Consider the following 10,389-nt stretch of genomic DNA (forward strand, 5'->3'; position numbering starts at 1 on the left):
AATGACCAAAAAAAAGACACCAAAAGACACAAAATGACTTAAAAAAGACACAAAATGACCAAAAAAAGACACCAAAAGACACAAAATGACTTAAAAAAGACACAAAATGACCAAAAAAAGACACCAAAAGACACAAAATGACTTAAAAAAGACACAAAATGACAAAAAAAGACACCAAAAGACACAAAATGACTTAAAAAAAAGACACAAAATGACCAAAAAAAGACACCAAAAGACACAAAATGACTTAAAAAAGACACAAAATGACAAAAAAAGACACCAAAAGAAACAAAATGACTTAAAAAAAGACACAAAATGACAAAAAAAGACACAAAATGACTTACAAAGACATGAAAAGAATTCAAAAATGGACAAAATAGCCCAAGACTCCATAGAGTTAAGTTGTTAACCCATTTCTTGTTCCCTGAAAAAGGCCTACTTGTATAATTCTGAAATGTACATTATCTTTCAGTTTTTGTTAAGCTTACCTTTTTTTATTTACCTCTGGCAGTTCACCACTTACCTTTGGACCCTTTCAAGCTGTTCATTTGACTTGAACTGCTTGAATTTCAATAAAAAACTGGAAAAATTGGGGTGTTCTAAAACTTTTGACCGGTAGTGTACGTGATGACAGGCTGCCATCTTTTATAAAAATTGGCTGCCGAGCCTCTCAAGGAATATCATCAACATAAATATATTACTACTGAACTCGCTTTAAGGGAATTGTCCACTTTCTTCTTGTCTTTAAGGGCCATCATCAACCATTTTAACCCCAAGATTGAGTCTTACGCTGCTGTGAACCACATCTCCCAGCTGTCAGAAGAACAGGTAAACACAACACACTTTTCCTCCTTTTACACTCAAAATTGCATGTAAATAAAAATGAACTTCAGCAGCATCTCGGGGGCATTTGGGCAGAACTCCACTGAAACATCACTCTTGTCATTTTCAAAAGTAAATCTTATGAATTTTTTAGCACACACTCAGTACTTTCTAAAGTGTTTGAGACGGGGTTCACTGCATTTTATTTTGAAAGAATGCCTGTTTCATCAAGAAGTGGTTGCCGTTCTGTGGCAGAGATGGATGAGTCGGACAAGGCTTATTGTGATGAGACACCTAGAAGAATCAGCTGTTATCACACAAGACTGAGCTTAGAACTCATAGTTGCTGATTCATTGCACACATTGTTGAGGCAGGGGGTCGGACCCCGATCACAACACATCTGGAGCTTTTTACACTGAAATCCACCGAGGGTGACGTACGCATTTTAGCTGCTGTCACTTCTGAAAACACTAAAAAATGCCAACAACATTCATAGTTTTCTCCTAAATATACACAGTACTCACCTTTTTGGGCAGTCAGTGGCCAAGAGCAGCTGTTCTCAACCTTGGGGTCGGGACCCCAATTGGGGTCGCGAGATGATTTCTGGGGGTCGCCAAATCATTTTGGAAGTCAGCTCCGTCTCCACTGTGTTAAAGTATTTTAGTCTTTTTGGTCATTTAATGTCTTTTTTTGGTCATTTTGTGGGGGTTTTTTAGTCATTTTGTATCTTTTTTTAGTCATGTTGTGTCTTTTCTGGTCATTTTGTGGTCAATTTGTGACTTTTTTAGTCATTTTGTTTCCTTTTTTTGGTCTTTTTGGGTCATTTTATTTCTTTTTTTGGTCATTTTGTGTCTTTTTTAGTCATTTTGTGTCTTCTGGTCATTTTGTATCTTTTTTTTGGTCATTTTGTGGTCAATTTGTGGGGTTTTTTGGTCATTTTGTTTCCTTTTTTGTCATTTTGTTTCTTTTTTTGGTCATTTTGTGTCTTTTTTGGTCATTTTGTTTCCTTTTTTGGTTATTTTGTTTCTTTTTTTGGTCAATTTGTGTCTTGTTTGGTCATTTTGTTTACTTTTTTTGGTCATTTTGTTTCTTTTTTGGGTGATCTGAACTGTGCGTGTGAGATTGTTCAGTGAGTGGGGGTCGCAGACAACATGCATGTTAAATTGGGGGTCGCGACTCAAAAAGGTTGAGAATAGCTGACCTAGAGGTTAGGAATCTGACTTGTAACCAGAGGGTTGCCAGTTCGAATCCCAGATCTCAAGTCAAGTCAAAGTTTATTTATAGTTTAAAAACAACCTCAGTTGACCAAAGTGCTGTACAGTTATTAAAATACAATAAAATTATACTGCAATAAAATAATACTAAATAAAACTAGGTCATGACTGCAGTGCACTTGAGCAAGGCACCTAAACCCTCCACACAGTGCTGCCCACTGCTTCTGTGGATGGGTTTAATGCAGAGGTTGAGTTTCCCCATTGTGGGATTAAGACATTAATCTTATTCTTTTTACTGGACTTTTTAAGAAAAAATAGTATGATAGTAGATTCTTGTCTGTAAGAGTAAATGTTGCAGGTTATCTGATATCTAGAGCGTCTCCTGCAGACATAAACACAGAGTGAGTTATTCCTCCATGGTGGTAAAACTTGAGTCTGTAAGGAGGCTGAACTCCAGTGATACAAGCTGCTGGGAGCTCCACTTAACACTTTATCGTTTTTGTCAAATCAGTGTGGATAGGAAAACAACTGGAAGAATCCTTTTTTTTTACATGATGATAAGAGAGTGATTGATTTGGCCATTATGCTCCCCAATTTCCTCTCCGCTTCCGCTTTTATCTGCTAGATTTATTCACAACAAAAAGGAAGGCAGAAGTTCACTTCCTTGTCTATGAGCAGCCGGCGGTTTGATATGATTTTCTACTCTCATTAGATAAAATAACTTATAACTATATAATAGTTTTAAGTGGTATTCTTTAACATAAGTGGTGGAATGTAACTAAGAACATTTACTCAACTACTGTACTTAAGTACAATGTTGAGGTAATTGTATTTTACTTGAGTATTTCAATTTTATGTAACTTTATACTTCTACTTCACTACGTTTTGAGATAAATATTGTACTTTTTACTCCACTACATGTAGCTGACAGCTTTAGTTTAACTTAAAAACATTATACATTTAAAGTAATAAGCTATTTTTTATATTTTATATTTATATTTTTTTTATATTTTTATCGTAAAGTGAGAGCAAATGTTTATTGAAACTGTTTATTTAAGTAAACATAAATACTGTATAACAACAGAAGAACCTTTTTAAAAAAAAAAAAAATCAAAGCTCCATAAATTGCACATTTAAATAAAAAAGATTTTTATATGAGAAAAGAATAACGAACATTACAAAAGAACTAAATATGAAAAAACCCTAGTAAGGGCAGCATTTATATAGAAAGAACAACAAAAATTTAACTATATCGATATATACAATATGGTCTGGATTTAAAAATGTATCGCCCAACCCTGGTTCCTCACAAGAGATTTTTTTCAAATGGAGATGTTTTTTAATTATTTTTTTTAAGAAAACGTGCCTTTCACACCCACAGGCAGGCTGTATGTTTCTATTAACATAAATTGATTGTTCCAAAATCTTCACATGGCTAGCAACAATGTAGTTCTTAATTTTGTTCTGCTCTCATGCCAGCTATCATTTTTATGATTATGAATTATAAAATTTAGGGCGCAGAGCATTAAGTGCAACGTCCACAGTTTGAGTCTGTCTGCTGTCTCCCCAGAAGAGACCAAATAAACTCTTTGTTAGTCTCAGAATTCATCAAATCTAGGTCGGACTTTCAAAACCAGGCAGGAGAGAATTGAATGAACTACATGGAGAGCTTTCAAACAAACACAAGTTCCATCTTACCTCCGACTGAACTAAATAATCCTCTCAGCAAATGGACACAATAGGTAAACACTTTTATCAATTCATCCCCAAAAAACAGCCTGTTGCTTCTCATCTGCCCAAAGCCTCAAATATGGAAAGAAAAATGGCTGCAGTACTTTTAATAAACACAATGTTAGCATTTTTCTAATTTTTCTCATTTCCTAACGGTGTGATTTTTCGGTAACACTTTATATTAAGGTCCTTGTAATAACCATTAATTAACAAGTAATAAGGCCCTTGTAAGTCCTTACAAGATAAACTTATTTTAAAATCACCCAGAGGTTCTACTGGCATTTTTTCCAGCCATTTTAGGCCTAAATGGGTATTTTTAAGGCAAATTTTATGTGAAAAATGAAAAATGAAATCACAGTTTATTGTTATGAACAAAAACAGTCGGTAACGCTTTATATTAAGGTCCTTGTAATAACCATTAATTAACAAGTAATAAGGCCCTTGTGAGTCCTTACAAGATGCTTATTAACATTATTGTGTGTTTATAAGCTTATATAAGTGTTAATAATGGCATTACAAACACCCATGACCCACCCATTATGTCTTTGCCATGCCTTTATTAATCTTATTTTGTTTGCTCATTGATATTAAAATATACTTTATTGCTCATCTATTATAAGTTAACTATAAGATAACTATGCTTTTTGCAACTACCGGATCTAAAGCGAGAACAATGCCTTATTACTTGTTAATTAATGGTTATTAAGGACCTTATTATAAAGCGTTACCGATTTTTCATATGATTTAAAAACTTCAAAGTCGTACTGTTGGGTACTTTACCAAAGTATGTTTGTACCAACTTTTAAGACTTTAGATCAGGGGTCTCAAACTCAAATTACCTGGGGGCCGCTGGAGGCATCAAAATGACCAAAAAAAGACACAAAATTATTAAAAAAAGACACAAAATGACAGAAAAAAACCTTAATTACTTGAAAAAGACACAAAATGACCAAAAAAAGACACAACATTATCAAAAAAGACACGAAATTATAAAAAAAAAGACACAAAATGACCAAAACAAGATACAAAATTACCCCCAAAAAAGTAATAAAAGGGACCTTCCACACACAATACGGTAAAGTGCCATTCATATAAAACTATATGAATGGCATCGTGACTATAAAAATACTATAATCGTGACTATAAAAATATCGTCACAAGGGCCGCGAGTTTGAGACCCCTGCTTTAGATCAAATAAGAACAAACATTGTGGTGTTTTTCCTTTACAAGATATACAGTCATGGGAAAAAATATTAGACCACCCTTGTTTTCCCTAATTTTTTTGTTCTTTTTAATGCCTGGTACAACTAAAGGTTCATTTGTTTGGACAAATATAATGATAATAACAAAAATAGCTGATAAGAGTTTAATTTAAGAGCTGATATCTAGACATTTTCCATGGTTTTCTTGATAATAACCAAAATCACTATCAAGAAAACCATGAAAAATGTCTAGATATCAGCTCTTAAATTAAACTCTTATCAGCTATTTTTGTTGTTGTCATTATATTTGTCCAAACAAATGTACCTTTAGTTGTATCAGGCATTAAAATGAACAAGAAAGCAAGGAGAAAACAAGGGTGGGGTAATATTTTTTCCCATGACCATATCTCCCCTGGCTTATTATTTATATATATATATGTATATATATATATATATATATATATATATATATATATATACATACAACATGTGGTAAAGACTACATCTTCTGTCTTTTTCTTTAATTCTCCTTAATTCTCTTTAGTTATTTACTTGTCATTGTTTTTGCTTGCCAGTTCATCATCGCTCACACTTTTCTCCCTCCTCGTTGAGTCATTCAGTTCCAGTCATTGAAAAAAAAAGCCTGAACACACATTAGTTGAGGTTACCAACCAAACGTACATCCTCTCTTCCACACAGAGGAAGAGGCTGATGGAGAGCTGAGAGGGAGAAGAGATATGCGTATGAATTTTTCATCAGTGTGCCATCAGAGGTGCAAATGAACAACAGCATCTCTGAGCAGAGCTGCAGATTTATTAAGACGGAGAAGAACATTTTCTCCTCGTGTTGATGGATTTAAAAAAAAAATGACAATCCAGCTGTTGTGTAGAGAGAGTGGCAGGGCTGAAGGAGAATATATATGTAGGTTAACGTCTATATATCTGGATAAAAGCCCGTTTCCTGTGTGTGTGTGTGTGTGCGGCTCATGCGTCTCTCTTTGTGAATGTTTTATGCTGTGTGTGTGAATGTTGCAGGGATATTAATAAAATAATGACAAAGGTCTGCTTAGGGGCTATTTCACGGCTGAATGGGGGGATGGCAGGGGGGGAAGTGTGGAGAATCTCTCCATAATTACTTATGATTTCAGCTCACCTTCTTATCTCAGCTGGACTTTACTTCAGGCGTGTGTGTCCTGTGCCACCAAGCACACTAACACACACTCACTCATACTGTATTTGCTTGATCTTTGATGAAAGTGAGTCCTTCTGAAAGCAAAACTGCCCTTATTGTGATAACAAATCTTATTTGTACAGAAGAGATGCACACATAGCTCAATTCTGTCACAGATTCAAGACAAAAGAATGCATCTGAAGGAAAGAAAAACTTAAACTACTGTTAGATTAACAGACTTTCAGCTAAATAGTAGCAGTACAAAATAAGAAAGCAAGCAAAAAGCTGATAGTAAGCAGTTAGTGACTGGGAATAATGTGAGCATATACCAGATCGAACCAGTTCATGGTTCCTCATTGTTAAAGACGCAATTAATTATTAAACACTAATTAATATTTGACTGTTGGTTGACTATGAGTTTAGTGTTTAATGTGCTATGCTATGCTAAGTTATGCAACATGTTAACCTTGTGTTTGTCTCTTCTGTCCCCTTCAGGTGTTGGAGGTGGTTCGCTCCAACTATGACACTCTGACGCTCAAACTGCAGGACGGTCTGGACCAGTTTGAGAGATACTCGGAGCAGCCCAAAGAGGCCGCCTTCTTCAAGGAGCTGGTGAGAGACAAAAATCAATATCAATTGATCGATCGATTCGATCAATCGATTGATATCAAAATATCAATCGAAATCAATATAACCGCAGTGCTTTTACTTTAAAAAAAAAATAGCAAACATTATCATTAGCACTAGAGCTAACAAGCACTTTTACTATAGTTAAGACAACAAATATAGCCACTAATATATATGACAGAAGAAAATAAACTTTAACAAACCTTGTGTCCTGTCAGTCAGCCACTATAGAAGCCTTTTTCATACTTTATATCAACTTTATATGAATTACGAAGCACTCGTTATTATTTACCGTTCGTTTTTTAATTTAACCGTTCTACCGGTTATTTCCTGTCACTACCTTTAAAAATTAAATCAACCGTTTTCATCGGACGACACCTTTTCAAAATAAAAGCATCACAACATTGTAAAACACCTTGAAAATGTACAAACATGAAAAAACAAGCTATATAATACAAAAACACTAATAGGAACCTTGCTAAAGGACATTTACAGTTGTGTTTAAAATAAATGTTAAAGTGATATAGTGATTGGAGTATTTTCTACTTTTTACTGCTATATTTGATTTACTCCACATTAACAGTCTCATCATAACATGTATTCCTATCAGTAGCAGCTCAAAACCAGATAATTTACTGTATTTTATAAAGTGATTAAATTAATATTGAGCAGAATTTAGTTAAGAGTTTTGGTCCGGCCCCTGCGACCTTCGTGGTATTAGTCATGTGGCCCCTTGGGGAAATTAATTGCCCACCCCTGGTTTTGAGGGTTTAATGTTTTCTACTAGGTTCTGTGGTGTCACTCTAAATAAAGTCTGGGGAGGGTGCTCTGTCTCTAATTTATAAGGACTCTACCTTTTTAAAAGGATTAAGTCTTTTTTTTTTTAAATCTCAGATTTCATGTGCTAAAAGTTTTCATTTCATGCTGCAACATGACACTGATCACTGCTGTTTAAAATAAATAAAAGGGCTTTTTGTAAAGCTGTCCTGTAATATAAAGTGAACAGAAACTACCCATACCAGTCTCTCTCAGTCAAAGTTAAATAAAACAAGCAAAAAACAACTACAAATTAAACTACAGTCGGTGTAGTGGCACTTATACGACCTGTACATATAGTCCTATTTCTATATTTACTACTGCTGCTGTTATTTTAATTTAATTATATATTCACTGCAACCATTACTGATACTACTGTTTTTATTTCACTGCTATCATTAGTCACAGACATCATTATAGTGCTATTACTGTTACTCTCGCTTTCTCCCCTTTTATCTCCCTCCTCTGTTCTTTCTCTCCCTGAGGTTTAATCAATTTTATTCCCTGTTAAATTTTTATTTTTTTTAAAGGAGTTCTTCCTTGTCTGATGTGAGGGTCAAAGGACAAAGTTTGTTGTATGCTGTATGGACTGTAAAACCATTTTAACCCATAAGAACCCAGACCCAGTAATCCTTACTTTTGTGGGGTTTGGTCATTTTGTGTCTTTTTTGTCATTTTGTGTCTTTTTTGGTCATTTTGTGTCTTTTGGTCATTTTGTGTCTTTTTTGGTCATTTTGTTTCCTTTTTGTGGTCATTTTGTGTTTTTTTTTTTGTCATTTTGTGTCTTTTTTGGTCATTTTGTGTCTTCTTTGGTCATTTTTTTGTTTTTTTTTTGTCATTTTGTGTCTTTTTTGGTCATTTTGTGTCTTTTGGTCATTTTGTGTCTTTTTTGGTCATTTTGTGGTCAATTTGTTTCCTTTTTTTGGTCATTTTGTGTCTTTTTTTGGTCATTTTGTGTCTTTTTTTTGGTCATTTTGTGTCTTTTTTGGGTCATTTTGTGTCTTTTTTGGTCATTTTGTGGTCAATTTGTGTATTTTTTGGTCATTTTGTTTCCTTTTTTTGGTCATTTTGTGTCTTTTTTTGTGTCATTTTGTGTCTTTTTTTGGGTCATTTTGTGTCTTTTTTGGTCATTTTGTGGTCAATTTATGTATTTTTTGGTCATTTTGTTTCCTTTTTTTGGTCATTTTGTGTCTTTTTTTGGGTCATTTTGTGTCTTTTTTTTAGTCATTTTGTGTCTTTTTTTAGTCATTTTGTGTCTTTTTTCGGTCATTTTATGTCTTTTGGTCATTTTGGTTCCGTTTTTTGGTCATTTTGTGTCTTTTTTGTGTCTTTCTGTGGTCAATTTGTGTATTTTTTGGTCATTTTGTTTCCTTTTTTTGGTCATTTTATGTCTTTTCTGGTCATTTTCTGCCTTTTTTCTGTCATTTTATGTCTTTTTTGATCATTTTGTGGTCAATTTTGGTCATTTTGTTTCTTTTTTGGGTGATCTGAACTGTGCGTGTGAGATTCTGTTCAGTGAGCGGGAGTCGCGGATAACAAATCTGCATGTTAAATTGGGGGTCGCGACTCAAAAAGGTTGAGAACTACTGATTGAAACAGTCTCCTGTCTCTGTGTCCTGGTAATTACTGTCCCTGTGTCTGTCTCCAGGTGCGCTCCATCAGTCTGAATGTCAGGAAGAACGTCTCTCTGAACACACTGAGTCAGGACGTCCTGCTCAAAGAGTTCTCCACCATCTCCTGAGACACCCAGCCTCCTCCTCCTCCTTCACATGGACATTAAACAGTACATTAGTGTGCTTGTGGACATGTAAACAAACTTCCACACATACAATACAAACACCAACAAGTACAATCGCCGATTGTTCTTCCCATGATTCCTCCTGGTTCCTCATCCTCTCGAACTGAACGATGGAAGCAGAGACGGACTCGCTGGCGGCTGGATGCACCTAAAGGAAGGAAAGACCCCAAAACTCTCCAGACTTTCCCCCTTTGTGGTCGTTCATATGTGTGTGTGATAATTTAAGGAAGTGCCCGCAATGCACTGGTACCTGTGCAATTTAAAGTATTGGCTGGACTGTTAACCGACAGTTTGGATTTAATCAAATTTAAGTGTTTTGGTAACACTTTCTATGAAGACTACATCTATAGTGCATTATGAGCGCATTCATAGTGAATTATAATGCTCATTATAATCAATCATAATGCATTATGACTGCATTCATAAACACATATAAAGCTTCATGATGCACTATATCAACAGTTATAAATATAGCTTATTATGACTTATAAATCCAAGTGTCTTATGAGTGCTCTTGACTGGTTATAAACTACAGGCTGACTGATGAGGCTTATAATACATTACAACTACTCATACCCCTCTATACACACACCTCAACAATCAATTGTTATAAGGGCTCATAGGATGCCATAAGTATAAATGTATAATGACTTATGATGCAGCATAGCTTCTTTTAAATGCATGAAAATGTGTTACACTTTACTTAACGCCAACAATGAAACATCATGATTAGCTATAATGCATTATAGATGCGTCTATATGAACCTCACTTTACTTAAAGCATACATTGATCATTTATTTATACTTATGGCATCCTATGAGTCCTTATAACAATTGATTGTTGAGGTGTGTGTATAGAGGGGTATGAGTAGTTGTAATGTATTATAAGCCTCATCAGTCAGCCTGTAGTTTATAACCAGCCAAGAGCACTCATAAGACACTTGGATTTATAAGTCATTATAAGCTATATTAATAACTGTTGATATAGTGCATCATGAAGCTTGATATG

At 34.6% G+C, this 10,389-nt stretch overlaps 1 protein-coding gene across 1 annotated transcript in view; it reads left to right on the forward strand.

Annotated features, from left to right (window-relative positions):
* The window catches only part of armh3 (armadillo like helical domain containing 3), a 45,098-nt gene extending 35,346 nt beyond the window's left edge, over positions 1–9,752 (forward strand). Inside the window, exons 24-26 of the mRNA XM_059350610.1 lie at positions 750–828; positions 6,635–6,751; positions 9,231–9,752. Of these exons, the coding sequence (XP_059206593.1) occupies positions 750–828; positions 6,635–6,751; positions 9,231–9,323 (289 nt within the window). The 3' untranslated portion in view covers positions 9,324–9,752. The remainder of the gene's footprint in view (positions 1–749; positions 829–6,634; positions 6,752–9,230) is intronic.
* Positions 9,753–10,389: the final 637 nt, after the last annotated feature.

This window comes from Centropristis striata, chromosome 1 (genome assembly GCF_030273125.1).
Source record: "Centropristis striata isolate RG_2023a ecotype Rhode Island chromosome 1, C.striata_1.0, whole genome shotgun sequence".
Taxonomy (NCBI): domain Eukaryota; kingdom Metazoa; phylum Chordata; class Actinopteri; order Perciformes; family Serranidae; genus Centropristis; species Centropristis striata.